This window comes from Pogoniulus pusillus, chromosome 15, assembly GCF_015220805.1.
Source record: "Pogoniulus pusillus isolate bPogPus1 chromosome 15, bPogPus1.pri, whole genome shotgun sequence".
Classification (NCBI taxonomy): domain Eukaryota; kingdom Metazoa; phylum Chordata; class Aves; order Piciformes; family Lybiidae; genus Pogoniulus; species Pogoniulus pusillus.
Window position 1 is genome coordinate 4,714,272 of NC_087278.1, and position 18,067 is coordinate 4,732,338.

Here is an 18,067-nt window from a genome sequence, read left to right on the forward strand (position 1 = left end):
TGGGTGTAAGTTGCAGCACAGGAGGTTCCACCTCAACACAAGGGGGAACTTCTTTAAGGGTCCCAGAGCACTGGAACAGGCTGCCCAGAGAGGTTGTGGAGTCTCCTTCTCTGGAGACTTTGAAGGCCTGTCTGGATGTGTTCCTGTGTGATCTGTGCTAGATTGTGTAGTCCTGCTCTGGCAGAGAGGTTGGGACTCGATGATCTCCTTGGGTCCCTTCCAACCCTTGACATCCTGTGATCCACTGGGCAAAACTGAGCAGCAAAGTAACTGCTGGTCTCAAGCTCTTTCAGGGTTATGCAGATGGGAAGGAGTTTTGCTACTCAGTGATGAGGTGTTTGCCTAGCCAGCCTTTTCTATCAACCAAGTTTTATTGTAGGTTTTTCCCAGTCCTCTGCTTTTTACTGTGTTTACTCCCTTGAAATTCATCATCCTTTCTTGTGATCCTTTTCTTTACCTAAAGCAAGATAATGATCTGAGCTGCTGCTTTCATTTCTTAATAGAATATGTACCCAAAAGATACATTAAAAGAAGAGTAGAAATTTTTCCTACTGGTTGATAGTATTTTTTTTCCTCTGTCATGTTGTTAAACTGCTACTCCAAGTAGCAGAAAATGTGTGTTAAAACTCACTACTCCCTAAATAAAAGGATATCAGACATTTGACAAATGAACTTCAAGTGCTTGCTGAGTGCATTGTTTCAGTGTGAGATGGGAAGCATGGATGGGAAACACTTTAAATGAGGTACTTTAAATGAGGGCAAACCAAACTGGATTTTCTACACATGATGCTCATAGCTGGGGACAAAAAAGAGGCTTTGAAAAGCAATAAAGGCTTGCAACATAATCTTTATCACCAAGAAAATGCTGCCCTTCTTTCTCATCTGTATGGTAGTCACAGAATGCTAGAGGCTGGAAGGGACCTGCAAAGCTCATCCAGTCCAACCGCCCTGCCAGAGCAGGAGCACCTAGACCAGATCACACAGGAATGCATCCAAGCAGGTCTTGAATATCTCCAGAGAGGTGGACTCCACAAGTCCTCTGGGCAGCCTGTTCCAGTGCTCTGTCACCCTCACAGTGACATCTTTTCCTCATATTTCCATGGAATTTCCTATGCCTTCACTTCCACCCATTGCCTGTTGCACATCACCAAGCAAAGCCTGGCTCCCTTCTCTTGGCACTCACCCTTTAATGGTGTTGGGAATGGACTTTCCTGTCTTTGTCAGGCTTCTTCAGCCAGAGCAGCTGGTGAAAGCCCTGCTGGCCTGCTAGCACAAAGCTGTGTGGCTGACCATTGTCTCTCCTTTGTTGTAGGATTCAATGTGAATCACTTGGACATAGCCCCACGTTATGCCAGCATCCTGATGGGGATCTCCAATGGCGTGGGGACGCTGTCGGGCATGGTGTGCCCGCTCATCGTTGGTGCAATGACCAAACACAAGGTAACAGCTAAAGATCTCCCTGCTCCCTGCAGAGGGGCTAGACAAGGTGATCTTCAAGGGTCCTTTCTAACCTGAGGCGCTCCATGATTCTGTGATTCCTCCCTGACTTCTAGGAAGAGGATTAGGTAACCATAGAACTACAGAACTTTAGAGGTTGGAAGAGGCCTCCAGGGATCACACGATGACAGAATCACAGAATGTCAAGGGTTGGAAGCCACCTTGAAAGATCACTGAGTCCAACCTCCCTGCCAAAGCAGGATCCCCTAGGGTAGTTCACCCAGGAATGCATCCAGATAGGTTTGGAAAGTCTCCAGAGAAGGAGACTCCACAACCTCTCTGGGCAGCCTGTTCCAGTGTTCTGTCACCCTGTTTCTATGTTCCAATTCAACAGAAGTGAAGACATTTCTAAGCTTCCTTGGAACTCCATTTCATCACCACTCTCTGCATCTCTTTTCTGCTGTTTTAAACATTTACAATATCTCAGAGGCCAGATTTTTGGCTATTAAGAGTTTAGGTCTCAGCAATATCTGCATACTACTGGGTAATGCTCATAGGACTTACAAAACTCCTCTCTAACACATCCCTAGTGGGGTTCCTAAGCAATCACTGACTTAGATTAACTTAGTTGCTAGAGGAATCTCTGTATTTCCAACTCCACAGATGTTTCATGTGCAAGGGAGAAAAGTCACAGTGAGGAAAACAATAAATAGAATCATAGAATGGTTTAGGTTGGAAGGGACCTCAAGGATCAACCAGTTTCAACTCCCTGCCATAGGCAGGGACACCTCCCACTAGGACAGGTCACTCAAGGCCTCATCCAATCTGGCCTTAAACACTTCCAGGGAGGGAGCATCCACAACTTCCCTGGGCAACCTGTGCCAGTGTCTCACCACCCTCACTGGAAAGAACTTCTTCCTAACATCCAGTTTCAACCTCCCCTCTGCCAGTTTAAACCCATTCCTCCTTGTCCTGCCATCATAAGACCTTGTCAATAGTTCCTCCCCAGCCCTCCTGTAGAACCCCTTCAGATACTGGAAGGCTAGGTTTCCTTTTAGTAATCATTGCTAAAAAACCCCAACCTTCACAGTGGCACTCTTAAGTTGTTCTCTCATGGCCTTTGTTCAACACATGCTAATTCATGGCCACTGACACAGGTTGCCCAGGGAGGTTGTGGCTGCTCCCTCCCTGGAGGTGTTCAAGGCCAGGTTGGATGAGGCTTTGAGCAACCTGTTCTAATGGGAGGCATCCCTGCCTATGGTGGGGAGTTGGAACTGAACAGTCTTTGAGGCCCCTTCCAACCCAACCCATGCTGTGGTCCCCCTCAGAGACTAACGTTTCTGTTTCCTGCACTCCATTCCTGCAGACCCGAGAGGAATGGCAAAACGTCTTTCTGATCGCGGCGCTGGTGCACTACAGTGGAGTGATATTCTATGCTATCTTTGCTTCTGGGGAGAAGCAGGAATGGGCTGACCCTGAGAACCTCAGTGAAGAGAAGTGTGGCATCATCGACCAGGATGAGCTAGCTGAAGAGACGGAGATGAACAGCGAATCTTTCGTAAGCCCAAGGAAATCGTACGGTGCTACCAGTCAGAACTGTGAAGTCCAGAGAAGGGAATGGAGAAAGCAAAAGCAAGCAGCCCAAGACATGGAAGAGCAGACTTCTTACCACCATGAAAATGGACATTTTCAAGATTTGTCATAATACTTGAACTTGTAAAGTTTGTATAGCAGCTACTCCCATCCCTCCTAGCTGCCCCAAGTCATCTGCTATCCCTATTTATTGTCTTATTCAATCTGACCGTGTGGCTAGGTATCAAGAGGTGGTAGTTGCCTTGTAACAGAATGGAAGGAGGCTAACAAGCTAGGAGAAGTGATATGAAATCCTTGCTCAGCCATCATACCTTCTTGAAAGTAGCTCCTGCACCCTCTAGAAGACGAGCCCTAGTAAGGCTCCTGCCTGGTTCAAGCCTCTGACTGTGTAGGAGCAAGAAGTCCTCTCATCTTCTTGCTTGAACAGAGAAAGGAGAAGATTGGACGAGACAGCTTGTCCACAGTGATTAGAGATAATTCCTGGGCCTCCACTGGCATGAAAATCTGCCTTGGGTGGCATTGCTTTGCATGTTTAGCATTCCTGTAGGTGGGCATTTGAGCTGCTTTGACCTGTGTCAAACTGCAAGCTCATGCTGAAAGGAAAGAAGAGTTTTGTGGCAGCAGGCTGCACCTCATTGCTAATGGTCACCACCAAACCAGGCAAAGGAACGTGTAGCAGAGGTGGCACAGCATTGCTTTGCCAGTTCTTCCAAACTGAGTGCTGTCTGCTTCACAGGCATAGCCCACAGAGTGGCTAAGGCAATGAAATGGATACTTGTGAGAGTTAGCCCCTTCCAAAGATTTTCTGCTGGCATGAAATAACTTTGAATGCAAAATCCTCATTAGTGGTGCAATACTGTCAATTCTTCTGCAAGGAAACCTTGGTCCTGTTGGGATTAGGTTTCTCACTGGAGTCATTAGTGTGAAGTAACTTAAATCTATTTTTCTAGTACTGTACTGGTAGAGTTCCTGGCCTCAGCCCCAACAGTCCTCACTTAGGTGAATGAGCTTACTCACACAAGCAAAGCCTTTAGTTCTGGATCTGTAACTCCTCCACGCCTCAGTCTTGCTGGCACTACAAAGGAAGTACTGCCTAAGCTGAGAGTTAACAGAGTAGCTGTGTCTGACAGTAACCTCCCTTTGCCAGTAGTGTCTGTTTGGCAGTGTAAAGTGGCTGTAGCCTTTTTCTACCGATTTTAGACCCAGTGGAGCATGCTGCAACAGCTCAAGCGCTTAGCTGCAACTCAGAGACTCATTGTGGCAGTAGTATCCTTCTCATGATGGACAATTTCAGTCAGCTGTGATTTAATTTGCCTTTCATTATGATTGTTGCCTCATTAAATTCAAGTGAAAGCTGTCCTGTCTAGCCTACAGTGTGCTTCGTGATGCTTCAGTAGTGCTGTTCCCAACTCCCATGTGTAGCGGCTGTGAGATTGGAAGGTTTCTGATGCATGTTTTGCTGCCTTGGTGAAGTGCAGTTGAATACCATGAGTGGAAGGTTTCTGATGCATGTTTTGCTGCCTTGAAGTGCAGTTGAATACCATGAGTGGAAGTTTTCTGATGCATGTTTTGCTGCCTTGGTGAAGTGCAGTTGAATACCATGAGTGGAAGGTTTCTGATGCATGTTTTGCTGCCTTGGTGAAGAGCAGTTGAGTACCATGAGTGGAAGGTTTCTGATGCATGTTTTGCTGCCTTGGTGAAGAGCAGTTGAGTACCATGAGTGGAAGGTTTCTGATGCATGTTTTGCTGCCTTGGTGAAGAGCAGTTGAGTACCATGAGTGGAAGGTTTCTGATGCATGTTTTGCTGCCTTGGTGAAGTGCAGTTGAATACCATGAGTGGAAGGTTTCTGATGCATACTTTGCTGCCTTGGTGAAGTGCAGTTGAATACCATGAGTGGAAGGTTTCTGATGCATACTTTGCTGCCTTGGTGAAGTGCAGTTGAATACCATGAGTGGAAGGTTTCTGATGCATGTTTTGCTGCCTTGGTGAAGTGCAGTTGAATGCCATGAGTGGAAGGTTTCTGATGCATGTTTTGCTGCCTTGGTGAAGTGCAGTTGAATACCATGAGTGGAAGGTTTCTGGCACATGTTTTGCTGCCTTGGAGAAGTGCAGTTGAATGCCATGAGTGGAAGGTTTCTGGCACATTATGTTTTGCTGCCTTGGTGAAGTGCAGTTGAATGCCATGAGTGGAAGGTTTCTGGCACATGTTTTGCTGCCTTGGTGAAGTGCAGTTGAATACCATGAGTGGAAGGTTTCTGGCACATGTTTTGCTGCCTTGGTGAAGTGCAGTTGAATGCCATGAGTGGAAGGTTTCTGATGCATGTTTTGCTGCCTTGGTGAAGTGCAGTTGAATACCATGAGTGGAAGGTTTCTGATGCATGTTTTGCTGCCTTGGTGAAGTGCAGTTGAATACCATGAGTGGAACTCCACTTGTACATTCATTTGGATCTGTGGATGTTTTATCTCCCATACAAATGCCCTTATACAATGAGAGCAGGCAGTTAGCTGCTTCTGGTTTCATCTCTCTGGTTCCTTTTCCACCCTGCAAAATCCAATCTACATTTGCATATGGATGGGGAATAAAGAGAGGTGAGTGGATACTTGCCTAATCTGACTACAAGGAAGGTTTTTAATTGGTATCAGCAGTGGATTTAGTGATAGGGGTAGAATTATGGTACAGCTCGATCCTACCTTGACACAAAGCACTTTATTAATAAGCTGCTACCAAAAAAAAAATCTCATCCCTTTATCCTGATAGAAAAGAATATTTCATTTCATTTCAAACTTCTAAACTGTAGTTCAGACTACAGACGCTTGTTTCACTACTGACATGAAACACACAATCACAGGATGCCAGGTTGGAAGGGACCCTGAGCATCATCTGGTCCAACCTTTCTAGGTGATGGTGTAGTTGAAATGAGCTGGCCCAGCTCCCTGTCAACCTGAGTCTAAAAATGGTCCAGTGTAGGGGAATCCACCACTCCCTTGGGAGGTGATTCCAGTGTCTGACTGTTCTCATGGGAATTTTTTTTCTTGTGGAGTCCAATAGGAATCTGCCCAGGAGTAACTTGGACTCGTTATCCCTTGTCTTTTCCATGTGATTCCCTGTAAAAAGGGAGCCATCAGAACAGATTGTGGAGTTATGGAATGGTCTGGGTTGGAAGGGACCTCCAGAAGTCATTCAGTCCAACCCCCTCTGCAGTCCTCAACTAGATCAGGCTGCTCAGAGCCTTTTTGAGCTCACTTTGAATATCTCCAGGCATGGGGCCTCAAACACCACCATGGGCAACCTCTTCCAGTATTCCACCACCCTCATGGTAAAGAATCTGTTCCTAACATCCAATCTAAATCTGCTCTGCTCTGGTTTGAAGCCACTGCCCCTCATTCTATCACCACAGGCCTTTATAAACAGTCTCCATCCTTCTTGTAGCCCCCTTCAGGTACTGGCAGGCTGCTATCAGGTCTCCCTGGAGCCTTCTCTTCTCCAGGCTGAACAACCCCAGTTCCCTCAGCCTGTCTTCATAGCAGAGGTGCTCCAACATCCTGATCATTTCTGTGGTCCTCTGGACATGATCTCTCAAGTCCATGTCCCTCCTATATTGAGGGCTCCAGAGCTGGACTCAGTACTCCAGGTGAGGTCTCACCAGAGCAAAGTGGTAGAATCACCTGTCTGGATCTGCTGGCAATACATCTTTTGATGCAGCCCAGGATCTAACCAGCAATAGAACAAGGGGACACAGTCTCAAGCTGTGCCAGGGGAAGTATAGGCTGGATGTTAGGAGGAAGTTCTTCCCAGAGAGAGTGATTGGCATTGGAATGGGCTGCCCAGGGAGGTGGTGGAGGCACCATCCCTGGAGGTGTTGAAGCAAAGCCTGGCTGAGGCACTTAGTGCCATGGTCTGGTTGACTGGCTAGGGCTGGGTGCTAGGTTGGCCTGGATGATCTTGGAGGTCTCTTCCAACCTGGTTGATTCTATGGTTCTATGATTTGCCTTCTGGGCTGCAACCACACACTGTCTGCTCATGTTTAGCTTCTCACCCCTATAACAAAGTCCTTCCTTTCTTGCAGGTTGTAGTCAGCATTTGGGGATTTAAGTGGCAGGAGCTGGAGTCAAATGTTCTCCCCAGTGTAACCCTGAAGCTGGGCCAGCTGCTAGCAAATCGTTGTGCAATACCCACCACAACTTAGGAGAAAGAGAGAGCCACTTCTTTACAGATGAGTAAAGCAAAGCTTCCCCCTCCCTCTCTCTCCAATCAAGTAGCATGCATGTAGTTACTAGAGGAAATGTTAACAGGGAGAGGATCTAATCTAAGCCTGTGTGAGGCTAATCCTGACAGCAAGGAAAGGAGAGGAGCAGCTGCTAGACCCTTTCAGAAGCAGGAATACCTTCTGAGAAGCAGCATCGCTTTCCCAGTCATGATAAAGGGTAACTTCTCTGCCTAAGAGGAACACAGAGGGAGTGATTGCTGTTATGACAAAGAGCTACAAACATCCTGAATGCCTGGGGAAAGGCCAAGTGGCAGAGAAGAGCTGGGCTGCCTGCCTGGTGAATGTAGCTGCTGCTTTGCCCTGTTACAGATACACACCACAGCTGTCACCAGGGACACATGATACAGCAAGGAGGTCAGTTCAGCAGGATCATTTTCTACCCACAAACAGGCTGCACTGATTTGGTTCAGTCTGACTTCAACATTGTTTTATGGCCTGAAAGGGATTACTTAAACATTTCAACAAGCTTTTGTGTTTAACTGAGCCCTTTCTTTCTTTTCCAACTGAACTGCTTCCAGAGGCAGAGCATTACCTCCAACCAGCTGAAGTTATGTACAGACCACAAAGCTTTTCCAGGCAATCACATTCTGGGCTGCCTTTCTCCCTTTCCTTTTCAACTGTTTGAATTGCTCAGGTGCATTGCACGAAGTGTAAACATCAGCAACTGGCTGGAAGTTAGTTTTCCTTTCCTGGAAGTCTTTGTTGCTTAATCAACTCTTTGATCTACACAATGGCTTCCACAATACTGGGGAATAGAGAGAATTTATTGGGATCAAGCAGACTTTGTAACTGTCTCTATCTGCAACCTGCTCCAAACAGCCTTTTCATGTGGGACCTGAGCAAGCACAATCACTGAGGCTGTTTCTGCTGAAACCATTTGGGTCATTTAAACAATCAGGCAAACAGTATCACAGTATCATCAGGGTGGGAAGAGACCTCACAGATCATCAAGTCCAACCCTTTAGCACAGAGCTCAAGGCCAGACCATGGCACCAAGTGCCACGTCCAATCCTGCCTTGAACAGCTCCAGGGACGGCGACTCCACCACCTCCCCGGGCAGCCCATTCCAGTGTCCAATGACTCTCTCAGTGAAGAACTTTCTCCTCACCTCCAGCCTAAATCTCCCCTGGTGTAGCCTGAGGCTGTGTCCTCTCGTTCTGGTGCTGGCCACCTGAGAGAAGAGAGCAACCTCCTCCTGGCCACAACCACCCCTCAGGTAGTTGGAATATCCCAGTGTGACCCCCCAAAAGTCACTGCTCTAATGCTAGTGGGCACCAATCACTGCAATGACAGCTTCTGAGGAGGCAGTTTAGGAGGAACATTGAGATGCTTGAGTGTGTCCAGAGAAGGGCAATGAGGCTGGGGAGAGGCCTTGAGCACAGCCCTACGAGGAGAGGCTGAGGGAGCTGGGATTGGTTAGCCTGGAGAAGAGGAGGCTCAGGGGAGACCTTATTGCTGTCTACAACTACCTGAGGGGTGGTTGTGGCCAGGAGGAGGTTGCTCTCTTCTCTCAGGTGGCCAGGACCAGAACAAGAGGACACAGCCTCAAGCTATGCCAGGGGAGATTTAGGCTGGAGGTGAGGAGAAAGTTCTTCCCTGAGAGAGTCATTGGACACTGGAATGGGCTGCCCGGGGAGGTGGTGGAGTCGCCATCCCTGGAGCTGTTCAAGGTAGGATTGGACGTGGCACTTGGTGCCATGGTCTGGCCTTGAGCTCTGTGCTAAAGGGTTGGACTTGATGATCTGTGAGGTCTCTTCCAACCTTGGTGATACTGTGATGCTGTGATACCACTTTGGTTAGACTTTGGTTACTGCACTATTTACACATCCAAAATCACTCTCTCTCCTCCCCCCCCCCCCCCCCATATATAATACAGTGCTCACAAACTCAGTTTGATGTGAAAAAAAGGCTTTCTCAAGGCTTTCCTCTCTCAGAAGGAAACAAAATTGGGCTTCTATTGGAAAAGAGATCTTAAGCAAGCTGGAGGAGCAGTCAGCTCTCTGTAGTGTGAAAGGGTAGAACAGATAGGCCACAGAAGAGGAACTGAATTCTGAGGAGAGAAGAAGTAGGGCAGTAAGTCTTAGGTGTATCTTGTTCAGTGTTGCTCTCCACTGACCTTTCTTATCAAAGAAAGCTTCATCTTTTGTTTCCTTGACACCTGATGTTGTGTAGGCAAAACTAGCAGAAGGTTGGGTGCCAGAGCACTGGAATAAGCTGCCCGGGGAGGTTGTGGAGTCTCCTTCACAGGAGATATTCAAGAACCATCTGGATGTGTTCCAGTGTGATGTGCTCTGGGTGATCCTGCTCTGGCAGCAGGGCTGGACCAGATGATCTTTGAGGTCTCTTCCAGCCCCTGACATTCTGTGACATTCTGTGATGCTAATTAGTACTCTTTCTGTATTTATAAGAGAGTTAAACAGAAAGAAAGGAAAAATCATGACAGGAGCACTGAAAAATACACTTGAGTGGAAACTTCTCCAGGGAAACATTCACTTAGTGCAAAGGGAATATGCAGACTTTTGGGTAAAGAAACCTAACAAAGGCATCCAGATGTTAACAAAGTGCCAGGAGGAGTCTCATCTGGTTAATATAATTAATTTGAAAGTTGCAAGGCAGAAATTAATTCAGGGTCATACAAAATGTACCCTGGCTTCACATGAATGTTTCCAGTGGGCTCCTGTTGTGAGATAGCTACTGAGAACTTTTGCTTTAGTCATTATCTCAAGGAATCATAGAATCATAGAATCAACCAGGTTGGAAGAGACCTCCAAGATCATCCAGTCCAATCTAGCACCCAGCCCTATCCAGTCAACTAGACCATGGCACTAAGTGCCTCATCCAGGCTTTTCTTGAAGACCCCCAGGGACGGTGCCTCCACCACCTCCCTGGGCAGCCCATTCCAATGCCAATCACTCCCTCTGTGAAGAACTTCCTCCTAACATCCAGCCTAGACCTCCCCTGGCACAACTTGAGACTGTGTCCCCTTGTTCTATTGCTGGTTGCCTGGCAGAAGAAGCCGCCCCCCATCTGGCTACAATGCCCCTTCAGGTAGTTGTAGGCAGTAATAAGATCACCCCTGAGCCTCCTCTTCTGCAGGCTGCACACCCCCAGCTCCCTCAGCCTCTCCTCATAGAGTTTGTGCTCCAGGCCCCTCACCAGCTTTGTTGCCCTTCTCTCAACACCTTCCAGCACCTCAACATCTCTCTTGAATTGAGGAGCCCAGAACTGGACACAGCACTCAAGGTGTGGCCTGAGCAGTGCTGAGTACAGGGGCAGAAGAACCTCCCTTGTCCTGCTGGCCACACTGTTCCTGATGCAGGCCAGGATGCCATTGGCTCTCTTGGCCACCTGGGCACACTGCTGGCTCATCTTCAGCTTACTCTCTATCAGTACCCCCAGGTCCCTTTCCTCCTGGCTGCTCTCCAGCCACTCAGTCCCCAGCCTGTAGTGCTGCTTGGGGTTGTTGTGGAAGTTAGAGGAAAAAGGGTTAGATGGGGCTTAGAGTTAAGGCAGAGGCAGCCACAGAGACCAGACCACCAGGCAGAGGGCACAGCCCCAAGCGAGAGCCGAGCAGTGTGTGAGAAGTGAGAGTCTTGTCTCTATTTTGACTGCATTTGTACTGCTCATGTTTTTTTACAGTTCTTCTGTGTGCAAGACTGTGCAAGTAAAGAGAGAAATTGTAGTCAGATTGTCCTTCTTCAGGCTGAACTGTCTTTAACACAGCAAAATAGGAGCCAACACGTTTTTCATTTGGATGTTTTCAGTCTTGATCATAATAAAAGCTTGACCCATTTCACATGTTCCCTCCTCCATTTAATTAGTGTGCTGGCAAGCTGCAGCAGCCAACAGACTACATTTGTTTATGTACAACCACATTTATCTACTCAATGAACTCAGTACTCGGACTCTTGTTGTACAAACACTTTGGCATCTACTTTGGTCTTTGTTTTAGGCTTGGTTCTACCTGCAGAGCAAATCCAGAGCTCCTTTGAGCGGGTCACAGCTCTCTTGTTAAGAGAACACAGGAACTTGTCAGAAGTAGAACAATGGCTCTGATTTATGCTTACAAAGCTTTGAAGCATCAGCCTCACGGAGGCTAATTTGTGAACCAGGGAATACTTAAGGTACCAGATCACAGAAACATCCACACTGGAAAAGCCCCTCAGGATCACCAAGTCCAACCTAGAACCCTACTCTACAAGGTTCACCTTAAACCATATCCAAACCACCCTTAAACACACCCAGGGTTGGTGACTCCAACACCTCCCTGGGCAGCTCATTCCAGTCCCTCACCACTCCATGAAAGACTTTTTCCTAATGTCCAATCTAAACCTCCCCAGTCTCAGCTTGAGGCCATTCCCCCTTGTTCTGTCTCCAACTACCAGTGAGAAGAGCCCAGCAGCAGCCTCTCCACAATGTCCCTTCTATTAGCTGTAGACAGCAGTGAGGTCTGCCCTCAGCCTCCTCTTTTTCAAACTAACCATTGCCAACTCCCTCAGTCACTCCTCACAAGATTTATTCTCTAGGCCCTACAGATCAATCACAGAATCACCATGATTGGAAAAAAAATCTATGATTCTATGTCCCTGGAGGTGTTGAAGCAAAGCCTGGATGAGACACTCAGTGCCATGGTCTGGTTGACTGGACAGGGCTGGGTGCTAGGTTGGCCTGGATGATCTTGGAGGTCTCTTCCAACCTGGTTGATTCTGTGATCATCAAGTCCAAGCATTATTTTACTCCACCAAAGCCATACAAAAGATAGTTCTGCTCTCAGGATCTTGCAATCATCATCAGAAGCACCATGCCAGGTGCTTTCTGCCTGCTGGGCACAGCCATAATGAGCAGCAAGGGAATTAGCTGGAGAAACTTGCTGATGTCATGATTAAGATAAGGACAGTGAGACTTTTGCATGCTTTAGCAGGGGACTTTGATCTCATCTGCTAGCCTCCTGCCCCCTTCCCTGTGTAATCAAAAGAAAGAAGTCTGTCTGTGCTGAGGGACCCAAGCTATTTCCTGACAGTGTAGTTTGTGTTGGTAGGAACCTGCAAGGGGTGGAAGCCACTCATGGGTCCCTGCCGGTTCTCGATGGGCAAAGGAAAATCGCAGTGCTAATGTGAAAGACAAAACCCAGGGAAGGGTAATCAGCCCAAGTGGGTGCCACCTTACTCCTGTGGACTTACACTGCAGCATAGGTCAGGCAGAGCAACCCCAGCAAGTGGCTTTTCCCTCACCAAGGCAGTGCAGTATCCTCCATCCTGTGCTATTCATCTCCCATTCCCCATTGCTCTGACCTGGCTGCAGATAGAAGCTGCAGCACAGGAGGTTCCACCTCAACACAAGGGGGAAGTTCTTTACTGCAAGGGTCACAGAGCACTGGCACAGGCTTCTCAGAGAGGTTGTGGAGTCTCCTTCTCTGGAGACCTTCAAGGCCTGTCTGGATGTGTTCCTGTGTGACCTGGGCTAGATTTTATGGTCCTGCTTTGGCATGGGGGTTGGACTCAATAGTCTCTTTGGGTCTCTTCCAACTCCTGACATACTGTGCTCCTGTGATTTACCTCTTTCCATACTTTGGGTGCAGTGCAGAAAAGAGCTGCAGCTGTACTGGACCCTTGACTTTGTATTTTCTTGTGTGTGGCTTCTCCTGACCCTTGCTAAGTCCTGAAATGGAGCATGAGACCCCAGGGCAACACAGGGCTGGTAACAGCATGGTGCTTTGTAGCAAATTCCCTCTTTCTCTGCTAGGAGGGAGGTTTTGTGCTGAAGTTCCTGCTTGCAGCAGCTGTTGGAGCAGCCAGGCTGTGGCAGGTAGCTGAGGTGTTACCCTGGCTGGCCAAAGGTCAAGGCTGCTCTGGCCCACTCTGCACCCTCAGCTCTGCCAGGGCACAAAGGGAAATGTCATGCCTGGGCAGAGCTGCAGGGCAAAGTCTCTGACAAAGCTGGGAGGCAAACTGCAGCCAGGATTCCGTCCCCCACTCTTGCTGGCTGCACTGGCTACAGGAGCTCTCAGAGCACGAGGAGCAGCTGCTGTTTCTAAGCCATTTGCAGCATCCCTCAGCCACATCTTCACTCTTTCTGAGCAACCACTTCTATTCCAATCTCACAAAAAGCTACCAGCAGTTCAAAATGCCTCTTCTGTTGTATTTACTTATGAGTAAAGAGAAGCCTACAGGCAACTCCTTCTGTCTCCTAAGCTGTATGCAGAGCCCAGAGTCCATGCTCTGCAGTACTCCCAGTCCATCTCTCCTTCAGTGCTCTTGAGCTGTCCCCACAAGCTGCAGTGTGCATAAGGCAGGGGTGAAGGCAGGTCCAAATCCCACTGACCTGCTGGGTCTCTCCTGCCGTGGCTCAGGCAGGTCGGTTTGGGGCAATTTAAGTCTTTCAGAGAAGATAAGGTAGTGACTCACACCAATTATTGGGAAAGACTCAGAATCACAGAACGTTAGAGGTTGGAAGGGTCCTCCAGAGATCACTGAGCCTAACCTCCCCTGCCAAAAGCAGGATGCCCCAGGGTAGTCCACGCAGGAATGCATCCAGGTGGGTTTGGAAAGTCTCCAGAGAAGGAGACAATCTCTTTGGGCAGCCTGTTCTAGGGCTCTGCCACCCTCACTGTAAGGAAGTTTCTCCTCATGTTGAGGTGAAACCTTCTATGTTCCAGTTTGTAGCTGTTGCTCCTTGGCTTATTGCTGCTGACCACCAAAAAGAGCTTGGCCCCAGCCACTTGCCCCCCACCTCTCAGGTATTTATAGACATTGATCAGATCCCCTCTCAGCCTTCTCTTCTCCAGACTAAACAGCCCCAGGGCTCTCAGTCTCTCTTCATAGGGAAGATGCTCAAGACCCCCAGTCATCCTCGTGGCTCTCCATTGGACTCTCTCCAGCAGGTCCATGTCTTGAACTGGGGAGCCCAAAACTGGACACAGTATTCATAGTATCATAGTATCATCAGGGTTGGAAGAGACCTCACAGATGGCAGGTGTGGTCTCAGCAGGGCAGAGTAGAGGGGGAGAAGAACCTCCCTAGCCCTGCTGGCCACATTTTTTTTGATGGCACTCCAGGATACCACTGTCCCTTTTGGCCACAAGGGCACATTGCTGGTCCATGCAGATGTTGCTGAAAGACCTCATGCTTTCTACATAGATATATTTGTGTTTATGTGGCTGTGCTAGTTTCAGCTGTTGCTTAGCTTTCCTCTTTATTTGCTCATTTCTTCCTCTCAGACAGGTGTGGCTTGCTCTTCTTCAGCCAACACAGTGAGCAGGTGAAGCCATCTGGTTAGCTCTCCAAGCAGAAATGACAAAGGGTTGGTCACACACAGCTGTTTCAGTGCAAATACTACAGCTCAGTCTCCTTTTATTTCTTTTATCTCCTTTCTCCCCCATCTCCATCTTTTCTTCTCCATCTCCTATCTCCCCCCATCTTCCTCATTTCCTTTCCTTCCTTTCCTCCATCTTCCTCCTTCCATCTCCACCCTTTTCCTCTCTGTCTCCCTGCTTTCAACACCACCTCTCTTGTTTCACTGTATCTGCCTCACACCACATTTCCCCCTTTTTCTCCCCCAAACCCAGAGCACCTGGGTTCTGTTGGAGTCTCCTCCCACCCCAGCTGTGACCACTTTGCCCTCCCTGCCCACTCTCCTTTTTAGTCCACCCCAGGAAAGGCAGAAGCCCTAAGCTATGCCCGAGTGGGCGGAGGGATCCTCCTTTGGCCATCACTGGTGAGTCCCCATGGTGCACACTGGGTGAATGGGGAGGGGACAAAGGCTGGGGGGCCTGATGGCCCCCTGGTTAGGCAGGGTAGAGGCTTAATGGTCACTGTAAAACAGTTTAACATAAGAATATGTCTCTTCAAAGAGGTGTGCCTGAGAAGTTTGCTGTCGAGGTGTTCTCTGGTTTCTTAGAATGACTTAGCTTGCAAGGGACCTTAGAGATCATCTACTCCAATCTCCCTGCCATGGCAGACTCAACTAGACTTGGTTGCTCAACTTGCCATCCAATCTGGACTTGAACCCCCCCCAACTTGTCCTTGATGACCTCCAGTGTTTGCATCAATGTTTGGGACTGGTTTTAGAGGCTATAGGAATGTGTTAGCCAGGGAAAAAAACAATCACAGGAAGTTTTCTTGAGCCATCAAATGAGTACAACAGCTACAGGTCAGCAAACCTTCCAGCCTAGCACATCACACATGCAGATTTGCTTCTCAAGAATTGTTGCTTCAAATCCTTCTAGAGAGTGAAGCATTCCCTTCAATAATGTTTCCATCAGTGCTTCCCCTAAGGAGCTATGAAATAGCTAAGGATGCCCAACCTGTGGAGAGTTTGAGTTTCTGCACCTGGTGTGCTCCCCAGTGTGGGTAGGCACAACATGAACGTCCCAGTGCTGACCACTGGGAGAAACCAGAGATTGCTGCCTCCAGCCAGGCTTTGTGCTGCTGATCCCAAACCTTTGAGAGCAACAGTTTAGCCAGTTTTAAATGCAGCTCTCTATGTACTCCATCACTTTGTCACTGGAATTGTTGTGGGAGGCAGTGCTGAAAGCCTTCCAAAGCCAAGATTTCTCCTTGCTCTCCAAGTCAGTCTCCTCAGAGTAGAAAATTGCCAGGTTCATTGCTGCCTCCTCCTTAGAGGTAAGAGTGATGTTTGCTTCTTTCCCAGTCATCAGGAACCTGTCCTAGTTGTTGGGATCCTCCAAAGACAATTGGAAGTGGCATCACAGTAGCATCAACAGCTCCAACATTCTTGGTACACCCCATCAGGACTCAAAGACTTGGACATTTCCAAGCTATTTAGATGCTCCCTACATTGATTTTCCTCCTTGGAGGATAAGTCTCTCTTGCTCAGGGTTCTGGGATTTCTGGAGATCAGTCTTACCAGTGAAGATTGTGGCAAAGAAGGCATCAAACACCTTGGATCTTTCCATGTCCTTGATTGCCTGGTCCCTTGCCAAGGTCATCAGCAAGCCTAAGTTTTCCATTTCCCTTTTGCTGCTGTTGCATCTGTAGAAGCAATGTTAACGCAATCTCACCAGATGCAATGTTAACACTATCTCTGCATGTTTCATGCTCTATCTTTCTCCTGGGTCACCTCTTGCATGCTTCTTTTTTCTCCTAATTTTAGGCAGGAGCAACTCGTTTATGCATGCAGGCCACCTGGCACCTCTGCTTGGTTTCCTGATTTTCAGCATGGACTGTTCTTTAGCTGGGAGGGGATTCCTGGATGATAACCCTGGACCACTATTCTCTCCAGGGCTGTATTCTGTAAGACTCTTCCAAGCCATTCCTCCAGAGGCCAAAGTATGCTCTCCTAGTACAAGGCTATGGTCTTATTTTTACCTTGTTTCTGCCTCATCAGGCTTCAATCTCATTGTCTCATGTTTGCAGCTGAAGTTGCCTATGACCTCATGCTCCCAAGCAGCTTCACCTTGTTTTAAAGAATCAAGTCCTCTCCTCACCTCCTCAGGCACTTGTTATCAGTTTCAATCAGTTACCAGTTATTAACAACACACTTCAGAAACTACCTGGACTGCTCTACCTTCAGTGCTGCTTCTCAAGCAGATACTGGTTTGCTTCAAGTCCTCATGAGGACCATGGGTTGCACACATAAGACTTCTTCCAGTTGTACCCCAAAAAATCTACTTCTTCCTCTTCAGACAGCCTATAGTAGACACTCACCACATCATTGCCCTCATTGGTTTGCCTTTAATCCTGACCCATAAACTCTCAACTGGCTCCTCCCCAAGGCAGAGCCCCATGCATGCTTGCTGCTCTTGTGTACAGGTCAATTCCATCTCTGTGCTGACTTGATTTTCCTCAAGAGCTTATATCCATTCAAGGCAGCAGCTACTGTAACATGGTCTATCCCACCAGGACCCCAGTGATCCATCCAAGGCAGCACCTATTCCACCATCACCCAGTGACATCAGACCCTGCCAGTGCACACAGACTTGTAATTCCTCTTATTTCTCCTCCTCATGCTGCATTAGAGAGCAGATCATTTTTCAGCAGGAAGGACATGGAACTGTTAGAGCAAATCCAGAGGAGGCCACAAAGATGCTCAGAGGGCTGCAGCAGCTCTGCTATGAGGACAGGCTGCAAGAGTTGGGGCTCTTCAGTCTGGAGAAGAGAAGACTTCCAGGAGACCTTATAGTGACCTTCCAGTATCTGAAGGGGGATACAGGAAGGCTGGAGAGGGACTACTGACAAGGTCTTGTAATGACAGGATGAGGAGTAATGGGTTTAAACTGACAGAGGGGAGATTCAAACTAGATGTTAGGAAGAAGTTCTTTGCAGTGAGTGTGGTGAGGCACTGGCACAGGTTGCCCAGGGAGGCTGTGGCTCCTTCCTCCCTGGATATGTTCAAGGCCAGGTTGAATGAGATCTTGAGCAACCTGTTCTAGTGGGAGGTGTCCCTGCCTATGGCAGGGGTTGGAACTGGATGATCCTTGAGGTCCCTTTATAGGCTGGATGTTAGGAGGAAGTTGTTGGCAGAGAGAGTGATTGGCATTGGAATGGGCTGCCCAGGGAGGTGGTGGACTCTCCATCCCTGGAGGTGTTGAAGCAAAGCCTGGATGAGGCACTTAGTGCCATGGTCTGGTTGACTGGCTAGGGCTGGGTGCTAGGTTGGCCTGGATGATCTTGGAGGTCTCTTCCAACCTGGCTGATTCTATGATTCTATAAGTTCATGAGTGTCCACCATCTAAAGTCAAAAACCAGAGGAACTCCCAATTAATATTTAACCTCTAAAACATTAGGCTAGAAGGTAGATTGTTAAAATG

General features: G+C 48.1%; 2 protein-coding genes across 2 annotated transcripts in view; both read left to right on the forward strand.

Annotated features, from left to right (window-relative positions):
• Nucleotides 1-4,359, forward strand: part of SLC17A8 (solute carrier family 17 member 8) — a 36,479-nt gene extending 32,120 nt beyond the window's left edge. The window contains exons 11-12 of the mRNA XM_064154777.1: nt 1,313-1,440; nt 2,804-4,359. Of these exons, the coding sequence (XP_064010847.1) occupies nt 1,313-1,440; nt 2,804-3,142 (467 nt within the window). The 3' untranslated portion in view covers nt 3,143-4,359. The remainder of the gene's footprint in view (nt 1-1,312; nt 1,441-2,803) is intronic.
• Nucleotides 4,360-14,946: 10,587 nt separating this feature from the next.
• Nucleotides 14,947-18,067, forward strand: part of NR1H4 (nuclear receptor subfamily 1 group H member 4) — a 75,194-nt gene continuing 72,073 nt past the window's right edge. The window contains exon 1 of the mRNA XM_064154778.1: nt 14,947-15,012. The gene's annotated coding sequence lies outside the window, so the exon portion shown is untranslated. The remainder of the gene's footprint in view (nt 15,013-18,067) is intronic.